Here is a 20,357-nt window from a genome sequence, read left to right on the forward strand (position 1 = left end):
ACCGCCGCTGCTCGTGACACCTCCTCCTTAGATCCCTACACCGCCGCTGGAGCTGCACTATGGTGCTTCTGTGGCCGAACCATTGCCACAGACACAGTTTCACATCCCTATAGATTGTCATTACATTGGAAGCAAAGCCCAAAAGGTACTTACATGTAAAGTATGATTGTGACTGGATCACTATTAAATAACTTTTTGTAAAAATGTATTTAAAGCAAATAGCGCAGGGCACTTATTTATGTCATTGCATTTGCACTCATTTTTTGATATTGTGTATATTGTATGATAGGAAATCGTTATTTCTGAGACATGGGGAAGAAATTTGTCTCTTGTCTAACCTTGCTATAGGATATGCCTATTTCTTATGTATATATCTGATACAATGAGCCTGTGTTTACCAAGCCTTTGGTGTATTGTGATTTGGGGAAGTGGCGTGTTGTGGGTCCTTTTGTTGTTCTGTGGAAATGTGTATTCGGTGACTGTCTAAAGAATTCATGGCAGTCAGACCTTTTGACTTGCTAGTAAGTCTCCTGTATCTGAAATAAGATCCAGGAAACCACAGCAAGGTTTTTAAGAATTTCATAGCTAAGTATAAATAATAGTGGCTTTGCAATGTATGTAAATCAATGTTGGTTACATCCTGATTCTAAAAATAGCCTATGTCAGAACTGTATAAAAGATGAGCTGTGTGAGCATGTAATGTATCATTCTTCTGACTTCATCTGACCTGATCAGCCTGGTACCTTCAACTAGGGTGAGAGAAAATAAACATCTTGCTTCAAAGACCTGCTTGGAAACATCTTCAATATCGCTGTATTCCTGTGATCTACAGATGTAGAATCTAATCCATTCTCTGACTGTGTCTGAGGTTTGGACCCAAGCGTTTCCAGTACCACCGCTCTGCCTGCTACCCAGCAGCCCTGGTCCGTGTGATAGGCCAGGGGAAATCCATTCACAGCAACCCGGATCCATAGTAAGAGGTCCAGAGTAACCAGCCCAGGGACACCAGCAACGAGACAAGCTAGCAGCGTCAGTGACCCAGAAGAAACCCAGTTCTGGATGCCGGTATAGGAGTCCAGTGGTGGCAGCATTATAAGCCCCTACTACTGCGGCAAGAGGGCGCTTTTGGGAAAACGAAAAGGAACAGTGGTAAAGTAAGCCCAGCCGGTTCCCAGCAACAACAGACAGGGTGGCATAGGCGGTCCATCCTGTCACAATGATGAAATTACATTCTTCATAGCTGGAGTAGTCTTGGAATCTTGAGGACTAGGATCGACATCATCCATCTCCTGGCCAGCAACTTCAGCTTCTTTCACACATAGGACCCCACTTCTGATCGTTATCTTATCAAATATCACACACAGAGCAATTATGTTGCATACCATATTGGACACATACATAAGAGCTCCACCAGACCAGTCAAAGCAGCAGAATCTGACCTTTGAAAGGACAAAAGTCCACTCTATAACTGGTGAACAAGGGCGGAAAGGATACACCTTTTTTGCTGGATGTATGCAGCAAAATGTATGCAACTTCTTACTCCGTGTGTGGAATTAAAATGGGAGTGAGGAGCAAAGGGCGGAAAGGGTACACATTGTCTCCAATAAAGAGTAACAAGAAAGAAAAGAAATAAATTAAAAGTAAAAAAAAATAAAAAAATGTATTAGTAATGAGTAACTAAACATAGAAACAATTTGCAAAATATTTGAATATGGTATGGTGCTATTGTAATGCTTCAATATTTGATAATTGATTCTACAAGTACATCATAATGCAAAGAGTGTTAATATTTTGCAAAGGTGGTAGACCTTCTATTTATGACAACATGATATACCAGGGTTTCCAAAACCTATTCATCAGAGCCCCCTAACAGTGCAGGTTTTCCAGGTGACAAGTGAAATAATTAGTACAACCTGTGGATCTGTTGAAATGTGTCAGTCAGTAATGAATACATCTATGCTCGAGCAAGGAGATACGGAAAACATACAATGTTTTCGTGAGGATTTGGTTTGGGAAACGATAGAAATAGCCACGTGCCACTATGTGGCCTTACACCTCCTTATATAGTATAAAGCATAAACACGACTTTTAAAAGCTTTTACAGCACACAATCACAATGCAAATGTATGGAAGCGTTTAGGAACTATACAACATGCACATAACATTTACATTCAGACAAGCATTGGTAATATTCACACGCGTGTTAAAAATGTATGAAAATAATTTGAAAAGCAGAGACAATTTCAGCATATGCAGAAGTATGCAGTGCTTTAAAATATCAAAGAATGCACCTATGTCTTTGGTATATAACAATCCTATAATACTCAGCAAACACTACTATAATGGCACCACAGTAATCTCACACTGGCAGTCTTGTTGTATATCAAGATGAGTGTGTGTAGGTATGCAGGTGAATAGTTAATTCTCCCATTAGTTGATGAGAATGTGATTGCTGTGTTTGGTCATCTCTATCATCCGTGAGTTCGACTTGACCTTGAGCAGGTGCAAAGCTTACGTCTGAAAAACACTGCATTTCTGTGTGCGCCAGAGTTTGAATTGAATGTATTTGCAGTGGAACACCTTTACTGTACATTGACTATGCGCATTCACCCCTTCCTCACCTAGTTCCGCCCCTGAAAATGAAAGCTGTCATAAGTGTCCTTTGCCTTCGAAGATGAATTGGCAGGTGCTGCATTCTCTGGTGTATGGTACAGATCTCAGCATGCACAGAGTAACTAATAATACGCAACAAATGAGCATTTACACTCTTTAATGTATCAGGCCCTGTGTGTGCAATACGACTGAGTGAATTTCAACACGTACCATGCTTTGCACACACAATAAACTTGGTTGTTCAAAAAATGAAAAAAAATGAGAGGATCGTGCAGAAGATAATGTATGGGGACTGTACAATTTCTTGGCATTTTCAGAATTAAGCGAAAACATGTAGGTCACTGCAGCAGCTTAAAAAAAAAAAGTGACCTGAATTTCACATTTTATATGCTTCAGTGACTGGAAGAACAACAACATGCTATCAAGTCCTACACATCAGACCGTGAAATATGGAGAGGGGGGGCATATTACCTTACTCCAGCACACTGGTGAATCCTTTCGGTTTTATGGGCTTTGGCCACTTTGGTGTGTCTTCTTTTCTAAAATTACAATTTATTACTTCCGCTGCTTTCCCTCTTCAATTTGTCACACATGCTCTCTGGCGTTGAGAATAACAAATACACACATTGTATTTCTTTTCACTTCTGAGTTAGGCTTACCTATCAGCCCGTGCTCTCCCTATATGTTTTAAAGGTGTCCTTTACTTTATTAACTTTAAACTGTCATCCTATCTGCCAATGGTGTGCCACTATGTATCATAGGGATTGTATCTTTTATTAAACTGTCATGTATTTGTGCTGCTGCTGCTCTGTCACTAATTTCAGCTAGCCAGCTTGCTGCAGACTTTGGCCAAAATTGGTGATAGTTTTGAAGAGATCATTAGAACATAGACTGTAAATGAAAGGTAACGATGCTAAATACTAATGTAGGGAAAAACAGCTCAATAATTACATGATTTTACTTGTTTTTCACATTTTTTTAATGATATCCAATACCAAAACACATGAGGAGTTAGGTTGTACTGTTCTTAATATTGAGTTATAGGTGAGCTGACAAAAAAAAAATCTCCAACATAACATCTCTAGATTGCACAACATGTTCTGATGGCTACCGAAAATGTTGGGGTGTAACTATAGCTGCTGCAGTCCATACAACTCTGGGACCCACAATGATATTCTCCTGGTTCAGCTTTGTGCTTGTGGTCACATTTTTTTTATCCTTATGATTTTTGGTGGATTGATTAGAAATTGCTGAACAGTGAATAAGGGTTTCTGTAAAAGGATCTGTGGTTGCGCCTCACATGCGCACACTATCCTCTTATTCTGTTCTCAGATACAGTCATTATAAAACTCACACTTTTATGCATTTTTCCTTTACACAATGTTGCCTTACTCAGTCTTTTGACCACACTAAATAACACTTAAGCTTCACAGAATTATTTATCAAATAACCACTGTATCTCAGCAGTACTTCACAGTATATATTCATTATAAATAACCAATACTCAACATATGTATGTATTTAAATCAAAGTATTTTACTGTTAACACAGAAAAGCTTGTATTCAAGTTCACACATATATCATAACGTTGTTCAACATAACATAGTATATCAATATAAAATTAACCCTAGGTTCACCACCGTTATTCCTTACACTATCCTAGCTTTACATATGTATCCTTGATAAGAATTAGTATTTATAATATTGATTTAACTATCACAGATATCAAACAATATATAAATATTAATAGTCAAATCAATCGTACAAACACATACAGCTTTATATTATTATCAATGATACTTCCTGGATCCAATTCTTTTTATGTAGGGAACGTTCCTGTAGTAAAGAATCCTTTTCTGTAGCATAGTGTAGGTTTTCTGTAGTATAGTGTATTCCTATCCTTTGCTGCAGTTTAGTATAATATATATATTTTTTGTAGTGTAGTGTAATATATATATTGTCTGTAATGTAGTGTAATATATATTTTTTTCTGTAATTTACTGTAATATAGATATCTTTTCTGTAGTGTAGTGTGTCCCTATTAACCCTTTAATGTAGTGTAGTGCTCGTTGTCCAGGGACAGGCAGGCAGAGAGCGGGAGAGGGGGAGTCCCAGGTATGGCTTTTATAGTCTAGACCCAAAAACTACCAGCCTCCCCAACGGCAACGTGTGTGTGGTGATTCACCACACACATGTGGACCTTGTGTGTGGGTCAGGGGTGTTGATGTCATCACCCCTGGCATCATCCATGCACGCGCCGAAATTGGCGCGTGCACTGTATGTGCTGTGCATGCATGAGACGTGCATGCGCTGTTACGTGTGTGCACTGGGCACGCACGTACACCCCGGGCCCCCCCTTCACAGTCCCCCTGCTGTTGGAAGCCCAACACTGCAAATAAAAATTACCTGTCCCTAGATTTGGTGGTGAACTACAAAAAAAAATTGAGAGAGGGAGAGAGAGTGACCCCGATAATTTTCAACTCTCTCTACCTCTCCCTACCAACTATGGAGGAGATAAAAAAAAACTCTTGTGTTATTGGCGCAAAACAAGAAAAAAACCTCCTAGAGGGGGAACCATAGTGAAAAAACACCCATTCCCCGAGGGTATGAAGAGCAGGGGAGAAGAAAAAAAAAGAAGAGAGAAGAATGGAGAAGAAAAAGAGAAAAGGCACAAAGGAATAAAGAACAACAAAGACATTCACATAAAGCAATTTCCATGTCCGCAAAGTCCATAATGCCCGCACCCCCTCCTTCCCTTAATAGTTCGTCAATTTTTGTCTTTTAGTCTTCATATGTTGTTCTTCAGTATGCCAGTTCAGCCAGTCTTTTATTAAAACAAAGTGCATGACTAAGACCAATATAATGAGAACTATTACGGGATGAATGAGAAGAGGATACTTTGGCATCATGTTCCAGCTTGATTGTAGCTTGATTCCCCGAAAGTTTCTGCAGTATGTCTTCTTCCTTCCCGATGTCGAGTAGCCAATTTTTGATTTCTGAACCAAAACCAAGCGAAATTTTCTGGAGCCTTACAGGAGTATCTAGATGGGTACCTAGTCGCTTCTCTGGGGTCACTGGTGTCCCTCTTTGAGCGCTGTTAGTTGCATATACAGTACAAGATGTAATCAGGGTAGGGCTCTAGGATTTTTCTTTCCTTACACTATGGTTCTCAATGATCAGTTAAAACCTTCCCTTTTTTTTTTTTTTTTAAATAATATTTAGAAGGGGTATGATTTCTTAATCTACCCGTCTCAATTGATAGGATTTAGTATTTATAATATTGATTTAACTATCACAGATATCAAACAATATATAAATATGAATAGTCAAATCAACATTACAAACACATACAGCTTTATATATATATATATATATATATATATATATATATATATATATATTATCATTGATACTTATCAAATCCTTGTATCCTGGATCCAATTCTTTATCTGCAATGTAGGGAACGTTCCTGTAGTATAGAATCCTTTTCTGTAGCGTAGTGTAGGTTTTCTGTAGTATAGTGTATTCCTATCCTTTGCTGTAGTGTAGTGTAGTGTAGTGTAATATATATATATTTTCTGTAATGTAGTGTAATATATATTTTTTTCTGTAATATAGTGTAATATAGATATGTTTTCTGTAGTGTAGTGTAGTGCTCGTTGTCCAGGGGTAGGCTGGCAGAGAGAGGGAGAGGGGTAGTCCCGAGTCTGGATTTTATAGTCCAGACCCAGAAACTCCCAGCCTCCCCAGCAGCAACGTGTGTGTGGTGATTCACCACACACACGTGGACCTTGTGTATGGGCCAGGGGTGATGATGTCATCACCCCTGGCATCTTTCCCCACTGTGTGCGTGCCAACTTGAGTCGGCACACACAGTGGGGTTCCTTGTTATGAGTAGTAGGGTCATCCATGCACGCGTTGAGTTTGGCGTACGCGAGTCGCACTTGGTGCACGTACACCGCAGGCCCCCCCCTTCAGTTTCCAATGCATTTAATTGAAATAAAAAGAAATGTCTTAAAATGAAATTAAAATAGAAATATAAAATTTCATTTTGCAAAGTAATTGGTAGAATATGGGCTAGTGGTCGATTGTGTTTGACTTATTTGCCACTATACATAATGTACTTGTAAATGAGACTAGGGGGTAAATGTATTAATGTCCGGATTCTTGAACTCCGGCGTGTTCAGCGTCTTCGGCGATTAAATTTAAAGCGGCGCTGCATTGTAAAGGGAAGTTTCCCTTTACAATGCAGCGCCGCTTTAAATTTAATCGCTGAAGACGCTGAACACACCGGAGTTGAAGAATCCGGACATTAATACATTTACCCCTAGGTAGCAACAGTAAATTCAAATACACATGTGGTCCAATTTTCTCCACAGAACACGTTTGGTAGAGAGTGAAGCAATGAATGAATCTCTGCGCCGCAGTCTCTCACGAGCAAATTCACGCTCTATTCATCATGGACCTACAGCTCCTACTCCTTCATTCGAGACTCAAGTGAATGATCTTGTTCGAAAAGCAAAGGAGGATGTGCAAAGTCTAAGGAAGAAAGGGAGGTAAAATATATCAGTACTGATCTGATTTAGTTAAAATTGTTAATTTATTATTGCATTATATATGTAGTGTGCATGATGGGTGTTTACAAAATTAAGGGGAAAAAAAAGTGTTACAAAGTAGAAGGGAAGGCAGGCCAGCTTTATGAGGTATGGCGGCACAGTGCAACGTTTGCCTGACAGTAAGTGCACCCCTATAATATCAGTTGCACCACAAAAAACGTTCATGCCCCTCCCCATTTTAACACGCCATTAAACCACTCCTTCTTTGTTCAAATTATTATGTTTCAACAACTGCCATTACAGAGATAAAAAGAAATAGGTCAAACAATGTGCTAGCTACAGAAACAACCAATGAAAGAATTAGATAATATTCAAGTGAGATTGGAGAACATACTGTATATTCTCAAGTTAATAGTGTTTGAAGGTTCAGATATTTTATGAATTAAATTTAGAGATGAGTGAAATGATTTAGCATTTTGAGTTCCTAGCAGTAGTGTGTTTTTTGCAACTGCAAAAGCAATTAGCAATTTTGGCTTAAGTTACATAAATCATTTTTTGAAAGAGAAAAGATTTGACCACAATGCAGGATTAATCACATGGCAGTAGGTCTATACATGCCAAGAATGTATCACATGTTAAATTGTTGCCTTTCTAATGACATGCATTTAAACAGACTAAAAACTATCTCTTATTTATAAGAGAGCAAGAAATGTATATATTGTATTTTCAGATTTATTTGCCTCTGCAGATATGCTAGAGGTATATAAATTAAGCACAGATTAGGGGGCTTGTAGGACAAGGTTACATTTTGTGAATAGCAAGCACAAGATACATATAAGTAATACAATTTCAGATATGTATACAGCATGACAAGTCTCCCACTTAACTAATAAGAACAAATATATAGCTTTTCTCCTGCCCCAATGTGTCTCCAACCTCTTCCTCCTGCATCCATGTTAGAACAATAGACCATACTTGCCAACTCTCCCGGAATGTCCGGGAGACTCCCGCATTTTGTGAGAGTCTCCCGGACTCCCGGGCGAGTGTGGCAATCTCCCGAATTCTGCCCACTTCACTAGGAAGTGCCCCACTTCCTAGTGAAGTGGGCAGAATTAGATCCCAAACGCCGCGATTCCCGGTGAATCGCGGCGTTTGGCCCCGCCCCCGCTGTCAAATGACGCAATTTGCGTCATGATGTCACAGGGGGCGGGGCCGAAATGACGCGATTTCGGCCACCCCGCCCCTTCACGCCCCCCTCCACTGGCTGGCTCCCGGAAGGGAGCTGAAGAAAGTAGGTAAGTATGCAATAGACTGAAAGCTTATTCTGCCATAGTAGTTTCCCCTGCTGTCAAGCAGATTACAAGGTTTGAGGTGTGAGAGATGCATGCAAAATCTAAAATAAAAAGGTGGGAAAGAGAGGGAGAAATTGGTGAACTTGATGTGCAATTAAAATGATTTACTTAAAGACAGTCATTGATCCCCACTTAAACTGTGGGGATCAATGAGAAAAAGAAGGGATTTATACCTTGCAGACCTAGGATATTGTGCTTTGAAAAATTCAATTCATTTTTGAAGGAGGAGGTAATTCCCAACAGTAAACCTTTTCCTAGCACTTTCCTACCCCTACCCAAGCAAAATGTAACATTAAGGCCTTGATTGCAGCATGGAAAATAATACCATCCCTCCACAATACCCAAGTTGTTGTAGTTGTTGAAGATGTATGTAATGTATTGGGAAAGATGTTGATGATTCTGCAGCAGCATCAGACTTCGTAAGTAAAAAACAGTACAGAGGAGGTCACCTATCCTGTTGACTTAAGGGACATCTCCCAACATTTGTCTCTCAGACAGTGGGACGGAGACATGACTACATCACGACGGGGGTGTGGCCACCCCCCTTCCCCAGGGCATGATTAGCACTTTTGAAGTACTAAGCTGCCCGTACTCTCCTTCCCTTCCAACAACATACATGGCACCCATTCACCGCTGCTCTGCCATGCAGAGCAACAGTGAACGACACATACCTCCCAGATTTCCCATTGGCGGGACAAAGCTGTCCCGATCGTGATGGCCAGACAGAGCCCTCAAATCAGGATTGTCCTGCCTCAATAGGGGAAGTCGGGAAAGTTGCAAGGTGTGCTAAAAGCAATGTGTTTTTTTAAATTGCACATTGTAAGCTTTGCTCTTGTGCAGTGGAGACCAAGCAAGAATATTTTCTTGATGTATGACCAGGAGAAACCTGTCAATGTTTGAGGAAAAATACTCTGCTTGCTTAATAATGTGGCAGTGCTGAACTCTAAAGTCTCAAATTTATCTTAGTATTGTCAGTATTTGGCTTACTAGGTGACGAGTTTTATGCCATCCCATCCCAATTATCAGCAATTATCCCCCTACACCCAGTTTTGTCTTAAATTTGCACTCCTTTGTGTGTAGTGGCATAGAAGTTATGAATAAAAATAAGTCATACTCTCCTGAAATGTCTGGGAGAGTCACGAATTCCAGGTAGCTCTCCCTAACTCCCAGAAGAGCAGGCCATTCACCCACTTCTTGCCCACCTCATAGTGAAGGGAAGTGGGTGGGACAGGTGACTTGATGATGCAGTTCACCTAAAATTACGGCTTATTGGTCCTACTCCAGAAACAAAATGATGCAACATTTTGCAGAGGGCCAAAGTGATGCAAGCCACAGCATCTGCCCCTCTCCACATCTGGAATTCACCTCCTCTTCAAGATCTCATCTCACGGAGAGGAGAAATGTAAAGTAGACAAGTAGGAAATAGGCATCATTTTGTGCCATACAGAAGAGAATGCATTTTGATCATTGGAACATAGATTTTGATATTTCTCCTGAAAGCAAGTGCTGATCATACCATTGGGCCTCAACATTGCATTTTGTTTTAATACTATACAACAATCTTGGCCATGTGTTTGTATGGCAGGTTGCAAAAGACTATTTTTTGTCCAGAAATCAGGATTGCGGGTAGGTTGTGAGCAAGGGAAAAAAACAAAAAAAAAACCAACCAGACAGCTTTCCAGACACATCCAGAAGTGGAAGTTGCTCAATCAATTTATAGTTTATAGCAGGTGCTTGAAAGGGTGGGGTTATCCTAAAAGGAGCAAACACAGTAGTTTTAAACAGTCTGTGTTTGCTAGATGAGAAATTTTGCAAAAGAGAATCTACGGCAGGAACTCCAAATGCAGGTAAGTCATGAAATGGAGAGAGTTTAGGATGAAATCCCTGAAGAGCAAAGAAAGGAGAGGCTGAAGTGGAGTCATGACAATGATTATTATGCGCGAATTCTGCTCAAGGTAACAGATTGACCCAATCATCATGTTTGGCCGAAGTATAGCATCTGAGGAATTTCTCGAGGTCCTGATTGGTTCTTTCAGTCAGGCCATTAGTTTGGGGATGATAAGCAGATGAAAAATTTTACTTGATCCCACAAACAAAACAGAATACTCTCCAAAATGTTGCCACGAACTGCGTTCCTCGGTCCGAGACGATCACGTCCGGACAACTGTGAAGACGAAAGACTTCTTTTATGAATAGGTGAGGCAGACGGTAGACCCTTCAAAGGAACAAAATGAGCAGCCCGGGAAAGGCCGTCCGTAATGACCCATACCACAGAGAATCCTTTGGAATTCAATAAATCTTCTATGAAATCCATAGAGAGATGACTCCAAGGACGATCAGGAATGGGAAGTGGTTGCAACAACCCATATGGAGACTGTACAGGAACCTTATTTTGAGCACAAGTGTCACTCACCGGACTGTGAGTGCCATTTCTCCTGTGTTCAGGAACCGTGGCTGTCCGCCATCCTGAGGGTCTGCGCATGTGCAGCCCTTATGAAACCTTCAGTACCTGTTGCTTTTAATTGATTGGATGATCAGGCAACCCTCCCTATTTAAACCACCTGTGATCATTACCTAGTTGCCTGATCTTGGAGTCTCATTCCCCATGAGCCTCTGAAGGTGTTCCTGTGTTTCCTCGTGTATTCAGCTCCAGCTGATTCCTGTCTACTTCGATTGTGGTTTCCAGACCACTTTAACTCTCCTGTGTTCATCGTGTCTGCACTCAGCTGATTCCTATCTGCTACTGCTGCCGGATTCCAGTCCGCCTCAACTCTCCTGTGTTCATCGTGTCTGCACTCAGCTGATTCCTATCTGCAACTCTGCCGGATTCCAGTCCACCTCAACTCTCCTGTGTTCAGCGTGTCTGCTCTCTGCTGCCTCCGTTACTACTGCCGGGTTCCAGACCATCTCATCTTTCCTGTGTTTATCGTGTCAGCTCTCCACTGATTCCTATCTGCTACTGCTGCCGGATTCCAGACCGTCTCTACTCTCCTGTGTTCAGCGTGTCTCCCCGCCGCTGCCTTCGCTACTACTGCCGGATTCCAGACCGCCTCTACTCTCCCGTGTCCAGCGTGCATTCCCTCCGCTGCCTCCGCTTCTACTGCCGGATACCAGACAGCCTCAACTCTCCCGTGTTCATCATGTTTCCAGTTTTACTTACTACTGCTTCCTGAGTATTGCTCCGTTGGTTACCGGTTACCTTCCGTGCGCTGCACCAACCTGATTACCGCTTCCATCCTCCAGTGGTCTCTCCTCCTGCCAGCGTTCAGCCGTTCAGGTATCCCTGCACATCTTCTTGACAGCCTGCTCTCCTGAACCGCGGTATGCATACTTTCCATTGACTTTACTATTGTATTGCATATCCGTCTGGACTGTGTTGTATTCATCTCCGGAGTCTTCCATCTACTGAGGCTATTGTACTATTGACTTTGTTTCCTATTACCTGGATCTCTATAGTGATCTCTATAGTGACTTTGTATACTTCAAGCAGCGCATGTCAGTTATTATTGTATTGTGGTTATCATCGTGGGATCAAATTCCGTGTGCCCCGTGTATCCTCAGTATTCCATTCATCTCCTCGTGCCCCTCCTCACATATATATATAGCAGTGGTACAAATTGCTGAACGCAGACCACTGACTTCCCCGTTACCTACTTGCACCTGGAATCCATTCCTTCACTATAGACAGTGGTACAACAAGCTATACGCAGACCACTGACTTTCACTACCTCCTCTCTACTCCTGGACATTCCTCCTCACTATAGCAGTGGTACAACTTGCTGCACGCAGACCACTGACTCTCCTCACGTTTACTTGTCCATCTGATTCCTCGTGTTCATACAGCTAAGTCATTACCAGTTGCTGCTAGTCATAGACTTTCCTTGAGCATTCTCTCACCATCTGCTGATTTTCCTGTTCCGTTGTCACCCTGCTACCAGAGGACCATAGTAACAGCTATATTACTCTGGTAAGAACATCATCTGGTGATATCCTGGGCAAAGACTCCTAGTGCCCGTGACAACAAGTAGAGCACGCAGCTACAAAGTCTTGCACATCCGAGTGTAAGGAAGGCCACCAATAACTATGAAAATTTAAATCCTTGGTCTTCTTGGTACCGAAATGACTGGAGAAAAGAGAAGCCTGAGCCCACTTGAGAAGCTTGGAATGCAGATGTAGTGGGACAAAAGTTTTTCCGTGTGGAATAGATAAGACAGTAGGAGTGGTGGCCACAATACACTCTGGGTCAAGGATAAGTCTTCTTGAATCCATCTCTGAATCGGTAGAGTCAAAAGAACGAGAGAGAACATCCACTTTTTTGTTCTTGGAACCAGGCCTGAACGTAATAATCATATTGAAGCAAGAAAAGAATAATGACCACCTGGCCTGTCGAAGATTAAGACAGGATGCAGATTGTAAATGTAGAAGATTTTTGTGATCAGTATATACCTATAGGAAATAAGGCCCCCTGCAAGTGATGTCTCCATTGTTCCGGGGGCCAATTTCATGGCGAGAAGTTCCCTGTCTCCAATACCATAATTCTACTCTGCAGCGGATGTTCTTCGGGAGAAGAAACCACATGGAGAAAGTTTCCCTGAGGAGTTCTTCTGAGATAATATAGCTCCAACACCGATAGAGGAAGCATTCACTTCGAGGGAAAAATGGAGAGTGGGATCAGGTTGTCGTAGGATAGGAGTGGAAGTAAAGGTTTTTTTAAGAGAAGTAAAGGCTTCCACAGCCTCAGGAGGCCAAAGTTTAGAATTGGCGGACTTCTTAGTTAATGCGGAGGAATATTATAGGATACCTCGGGTACAGAAGGGGTAGCCCCAAAAGACCTTCCTACTTTTGGAAGACATCGAGAGTGACAAGCGGAACCCCAAGCAAGTACTCCGGCCAATCCAAAGTGGGGGAATGAAGTCTGAGCCAAGGAAGGCCTAGTACCAATGGATTAATAGCCTCAGGAATAACCAGGAACGAAATGATCTCCTTATGCAATGCTCCAATCTAAAGGAACAGGTTTATAGTACGTCTTCTAATGGATTCTCCTACTATGTGACTTCCAACAATGGCAGTAATAGCAATGGGATGGTCCAGGGGAAGTATAGGAAAAGATAATTTAGTGACAGTAGCAGCACTTATGAAATTCCCTGCCACTCTGGAATCAATGAGAGCAGAAAAACATAGGTGATTGTCAGCATATAGGAGGGCCCGAATAGAAAAACTGGAATCTGATGGAGAAGAAGCGAAGACACCTAACATGACCTTTCCCGGCCGTTTGGAACTATTACTCAGAAGGTGACTTGGGTCCCCGGAGTACAAGCACAAATAATTCTTGAATCGTCTCTCTCTCTCCTCCTGAGAGAAACGAGCTCTCCCCAATTGCATGGGTTTCTCTAAAGGTACAAGCAGAATCTGAAAGCGAGGAGCCAAACGAAACCCAGAACGGCAGGAAAACTCTTTTTCCTGAGTGCGCTCCTGGAAACGTATATATCTAATCTGGTTACACAGTGAAATTAATACATCCAAAGAGGTAGGGAGTTCACAACCAGCCAATTCGTCTTTGATGTGGTCCGAGAGTGCTTGCCAAAAAGTGGCTACAAGAGCTTCGTTGTTCCAGCAAGCTTAGGCCGCCAAGGTACGGAATTGGACAGGGTATTGTCCTAGGGAGAGGGTGCCTTGGTGAAGGCGCATAATACCTGAGACTGTGCTGGATACTCATCTGGGTTCATCAAAGATACACCTGAAGGTTTCCAAAAAGGTTGTACAATTATGCAAAATGGGGTCATTGCGTTCCCAAAGCTAAAGCTTGTCCCGATAATAAAGAAATAATATAGGCCACCTTGGTTTTTTCAGTAGGAAAATTCCCTGGCTGTAATTCGAATTGAATGGCACATTAGTTTAGAAAGCCACAGCAAGCTCTATGCTCCCCGTCAAATTTAGGAGGATTTGGAATCCGAATGTTACAACTGTTACAACCTGTTATTTGTATCGAGCTGCAGTACCTCATACCACCAGAGGTGCTGCTGTCCTGAACTCTTCTACATGCCTGAAGGAGTTAATCTCCTTGCATTATGCCTAATTAGAACTGCACCTGTCGCACTGCTTTAAATACCTGCCTCAAGCTGTGCTCTGTGCAGTTCATCCGTTTGTTCCTGGCTGCTGCTGCTGTTCCTGTTTGCTCCATTGCTTGATCTTCTGTTGTGACCCTCGGCTTGATTCCTGGACCCTGCTCGTTTGCCTGTTGCCCTGACCTTTAGCTCGACTTATGGGCCTCGCTTATTCACCTGTGACCTTGATCTCTGCCTGGCTATTTGGATTTTGTTTATTTGATCTCTCTGCTTGATCCCTGGACTCTGCTTCCCTGGACAGCCTTGTGCTTTCTGGACTGGGGTAAACTTATAATACCTGTTTCTGCCATTTTACTATACAGTGCCTGGAACCTGTTATCCGTGGATTTGAGTTATCTTTGTTTATGTATTTACCTGAATAAAGACACTTTGCTTTATACTTCCGTTGCTCTTCTGAATGCACTAGGAATCATAACACCGAAGCTGAGAGATCGAGGAAGCCGAAGCTACCGAGCTTGATACTTGAGAAGAAGGTTGTGGAGGAGAGGCTAGAGTGTTCTGAAGGGTATTTAAATGAGCAGACATACTCTGTAGAAATTGTAGTAGCTGGGTCTGATTTTTCTCTTGTTCTTACACCCGAGCAGCAAGATGCTCCAAAAGTTCCCTAGTAGAGGGATTACCGATTCCGTCCATCTTGGGGCATCAGAGCAAACTGTTACGTCTCACGGGAGACTACTATTAGTCAGAGTTGACACAGGCCTTCCCAGTGCACGGTCCCAGTCTAATGGACCCCCTGATCTTCTCTAAGAACCGCCGCAAGGCAGGGTGGGTTTTGCTGACGGAGGCCCGCAGGTCACGGCCCCTAGGTTAGCCCCCTGATGTAATAGGTGAGTGGTTGGTAGTTGAGAGCTCTGGCGCAGACTCTGAAGCGGTAAGCAGGGTAGGATAAATAGCTGAAATGGATCAGCAAACACTTTAGATTCCGGACCTTATAGTGGAGCACCGGTTCAGATACACTGAAGCGATACCACAGTAGGAGAGTTGCAGGGTCGGATACACTGAAGCACAGCCGGGTTGGATACATTGGAGCACGGGCAGCTGAGAAGTCAAGTATGAATAGCCGGGTCGGATACACAGAATGTCAGCCAGGTCAGATACATAAGGACACAGCCAGCAGAGTAGTCAAATATGAATAGTCGGGTGGGATACACACAATATCAGATGGATAATCTGGAAGCAGTGGTCAAACAAGGCAGAGGTCATACACGAAGGAAAGACCATCAGTCAGCACAGGAAACACAGAGGGAGAGAGACGCCAAACTGTAACTTGTTGCTCTGGCACAGGCAGTGTGTCAAAGCGAGCAAGATATAGGGGAAGGGAATTCAGATTCCCCGCCTGCATGTAACATGACCACATCCCCGCGAAGCCCGGAAGAATGGAGCATCGACTGCGATCGAGAACAGGAACGAGGAGAGGTAAGTTCCTTACAAATAGCAATACAGCACCAGAACTCCCCCCCAGTTACTGACACCAACATGCCTCTCAGACAAATACAGAAAGGGAAGTTGCTCAATCAATTTATAGGCTCATAGCAGACACACCTGCAGAAAAACTGCAATGTTCTTTGGTGCAAAATTTTGACTACAGTCTACAGCAGACAGACTGTACATTAGTAGATAGAGCCCTAAATGTTCGTCCCATATGGATTGTCTGTCATTCCATAGTTGTCAATCTCGACTGTGAAACTGCCTTATTTATCAAGCTCTGAAAAGCTGAGGATGGTTTTAGCATTTCCATGGCCACAGTACCGCAGGAGATTAAAGTGCATTGGGTAGAGGGATCTTTTCCAGTTTCTCCCCTATCAGGTTACAGCTCCTCCTCTCATACCTGCTTACAGGCAATTGGACAGCCATCGATCCTGTCCCCAATATGAAAAAAACAAATTTCTTTGCTTACATTTTTTTGACTATAGGCAGCTTTTATTTTTTTTACTATGTGGGCATGTATTTTTCATTAAGAGTGCATACATTTTTTTTTTTTTATGGCATCAATTTGTTATTCGTTACACGGACATCCATTTCATGGAATCTATTTTTTCTCTTCAGATTCATCACTGCCCATTTCAACAAAATTAAATCTAATTTTTCCCCTGCTCTCCAAAACTTGGTGCGCCAATGCACATATTATTATCGAAGAACACCTGACCCCACCCAACTCATTTTCTCTGCATTTGGAAACATTTTCCCAAACACTGTCATTATGCTTTGTAAATCTATGGCGGATTCTGGGAGCAAGTGCACAAACTGAGGCACATGGCAGGACCAAAGATGATTTTGCTCTGGAGCAGGACCTTTCCAGGAGCATGGTCAAAATGTCCAAATGACAATGAAATACATTTTGAAATATCTCCTTGTTGGAGGCGGTGAAAATCATTAAAACGATTACCGGATCCCTGACAATAGATTGTAAGCTTGCGAGCAGGGCCTTCTCACCTCTATGACTGTTTTATGCAGTTTATTAGTTTACTGTGTTTGTCCCCAATTGTAAAGCGCTACAGAATATGTTGGCACTATATAAATAAATGATGATGATGATGATACCCCTATAGGAATACACCGAAGGTGTATTCCCCGGCAGACTGGTAATAGTGCTATTTTAAGGAGGTGCTGCCTGTACAATGTTCTTTAGAAAGCCTAATACATTGTACAGGCGGCGCCTCCTTAAAATAGCAGGTTAACAACAGCAAACATAATGTGCAGCTTGAAAGTGACGTCATCGCTACCTGGCGGCTTCTTCAGTCATTGGCAGGGCTTCCAGTCAGTGTTTTAAGGTGCCAGTATTACCAGTCTGTCGGGGTATCTGTTGTCGGGGTACAGATAATCGTAAAAAGGTACCTCACCCATTTGAGGTAATTGGTGTATAACTGTCCATCGCTGAGGCAGATACTAACTCTGTATTACCTCCCCAGGTAAGTGAAACAAAGATGTTGTGTGTTAAACAAACAATGGGATATCTAAAGTCTTCTGCATGAGTAATCAGCAGGACCGAAGTGGGCCATATACAAATATGTGTCATACTGGCACTTCTCACTGCGTCTAACTCACTACTTTGTGTTGAATTGTCACAATCAAAATTGTCTCCAAAGCGTAAGTCACAGTGGCTGAGCTATTTACATAGGTGTCAGTGCATTTTGGCCTCCAGGAAACTGATGTTCTGGGAGAACTTTATTTAGGAACTTCCCCTAAGCAAAGTAAACAAAGCAGGCATTCTACTATGTATTTCTTATTTATTCAGCATGTATCTCAGCTCAGGACACCGACAGTTACTTTAGTGATAGAGACAGATTTCTGCATACTGGATGTGTTTGTGAGTCTGTTTGCATGTCCCATGTATGTGTGTCTGTCTAGGTATCCCATGTGTGTGTGACATGGGAAAGGTGGGAGACAGAGAGCTCTCATTTTAGATGCTTTTTTTAACGCTAGTAACATACAAAGACAAGTTTGTAGTTCATTAAATAGTTTTAAAAAACATATAAAATTAGGGCTAAAATTAATTTAAATCTATCAAAAACTTTAGTCAATCCGTTACATTTACCATGCCACCACTTCTAAATTTCCACTTCAACCACTGGGAGGAAGAATAATAAGCTTGTAATGAGGTCACATCCAGCAGTATAAGGCTGCCTGTATGGAAATGTCAAACAACACTGGTAGAGCACTAGCCGAGGGTTAACTCATAAGTTCATTAAAATTGTGGGCTAAATACGCTTATACTCCACCCACATGCAAATTCAAGATTTTATAGTTAATAGTTAACAGTTGCATAGTGAGCCAAAATTATACTATACATCCCTGATAAAAAAAATAAAATTGTTTATTCTAAGAATAGAAATTCAGAAAGCAAAATCTCCCAGCACTATGTTGTAAACTAGTAAAAAAGCTGGCTTTCTTGGGAAACTATAGAAGAAAAAAAATAAACACACACAAAATTACTAATCAAACTTTAAAAAAATAACAACAGAATACAGGAAAAAACCTACAAAAGTATGCACAGAAAATACATTAAAAACTTCATTCATGTCAACTAGAGATGCTCAGGCTCAGTTCTTCAGAAACCGTACACACCCGAACATAGGGGATCCGAGCTCGGTACTTTTGTGCTTTTTCGGATTCCAAAACGAGGCAAAACGTCAATGTGACGTCGTCGGATCTCGCAAGTTTTGGAATCTATAAATACCACCCTTCACAGTGATCTAGCGCCATTTGAGAGAGGGATACAGAAGGGGTAGCATAGAGTGTACAGCAGTTGGGCAGGCAAAGTTAGAGATTTGAAAGAGGAGGGTGGTAGCAGTGTTAAAGAAAGTAATCAGTGACATTCAGGAGAGCTCCATAGCTCCAGTGTTAAATCTCATTGCAGAAAAATACAAATACTATTGCTGCTGGCAGGGTTGATGTAATTTTGCAGTCCAATTCTACTGTGTTATATAGGTAACACACAAAAAGTAGAGCTGCGTTGGTAATTCTCATTGCATAAAAATAGAAAAACTAGTGCTGTCAAGGTTGGTGTAATTCTGCAGTAAAATGCTAAAGTGTTATATAGGTAACACAAAAAGGAGAGCTGCGTTGCTAATTGTCATTGCTGAAATACAAATACAAGTCCTTGCAGGCTTTTCTTCTGAATTTGCACCAAAAAGTGTAGGGTGTTATATACACCCAAAGACAAGAGCTCCATTGCTAATTGTCATTGCTGAAATACAAATACTAGTCCTTCCTTGTTTTTCTTCTGAATTTGCACCCGAAGACATACTCTTGTGCAGATTCAGATGTTGTGGCCTGAAATTGACCTGGAACTCTGAGGTCAGGATCAGATTTACAAGACAGGTTCCCAAAGGGAAAGAATGTCAGTCAACATGAACGGCGTTAGAATTGGTAGGTGGGGTGGAAGTGGTGGTCTCATCTGTTTTTCACTAGCTATGGTATTTGTAACCGCTGCTTTTACTGTTTGTTTCTGCCCACAGCCCAGAAGTTAATGACTATAAAATGAGAGATAAACACCACTTTGAAAACAGTGAAGGAACAGATGAAAATGAAGGAGAAGAGGTAAGGAATGCACAAAAAAAATACTTTGTCATTATATAAGGAGAAAGAGAGTTGTGATAGTATGAGGATTTCCTGATGGGATATCACGGTAATAGCCATAAAATGTTGTTAAATGTAGCATCATAAATGTAGTGATTTTGTGGGGGGGGCAAAAAAAGCAAATATCTCTGAAAAAACTGTCACCAGAACTAGGCAATGACAACCTGGTGACACTAGAACCGGAAAATCCGGGATGAGTGGTCCTCCATATCACACAGCCTTAGCCTGATTAGCACAGGGCTGAATTTCCTAAGTTAATAGACCTGCTAAAAAATGCTAAAACACTAGAACAACCCTTGCTGGTAGGTGTTGGGTAATAACATGTTGAAAGTTAGTTATTCAGCATTTTTTACTGGCTCACAACTGGTTTCTGTCTGCACTGTTCACAGCCATCTCTCCCCAACAAGTATTGAAAGCAGCAAGAACAGTTAGGAGAGAGTAGGACAGTCTGTCAACTGTTCTGACTCAATCAGGACTTTGTCCTGATTGTAGAGACAGTTGGGAGGTATGTCTCGCTTCACACGGCTCTGCTCGAAAAGGGAGAGCTGTGTGCCCCTAACATTAGTGCATGCAGCATTGCCCGTGTATACTGTATGATGGGGATAGGAAGAGTTTAAGAGCAGCCAAGCACT

At 41.9% G+C, this 20,357-nt stretch overlaps 1 protein-coding gene across 15 annotated transcripts in view; it reads left to right on the plus strand.

The window, feature by feature from the left end:
* Positions 1-20,357, plus strand: part of KIF21B (kinesin family member 21B) — a 463,280-nt gene that overhangs the window by 212,310 nt on the left and 230,613 nt on the right. For all 15 annotated transcript variants that reach the window (XR_012688103.1, XR_012688104.1, XM_075195637.1 and 12 more), the window contains 2 exons: positions 6,993-7,169; positions 19,605-19,686. Coding sequence is in view for 13 of the 15 variants with exons in the window: in XM_075195637.1 (XP_075051738.1) it covers positions 6,993-7,169; positions 19,605-19,686 (259 nt within the window). In the remaining 2 variants the exon portion in view is untranslated. The remainder of the gene's footprint in view (positions 1-6,992; positions 7,170-19,604; positions 19,687-20,357) is intronic.

Source organism: Mixophyes fleayi, chromosome 2, assembly GCF_038048845.1.
Source record: "Mixophyes fleayi isolate aMixFle1 chromosome 2, aMixFle1.hap1, whole genome shotgun sequence".
Lineage (NCBI taxonomy): Eukaryota > Metazoa > Chordata > Amphibia > Anura > Limnodynastidae > Mixophyes > Mixophyes fleayi.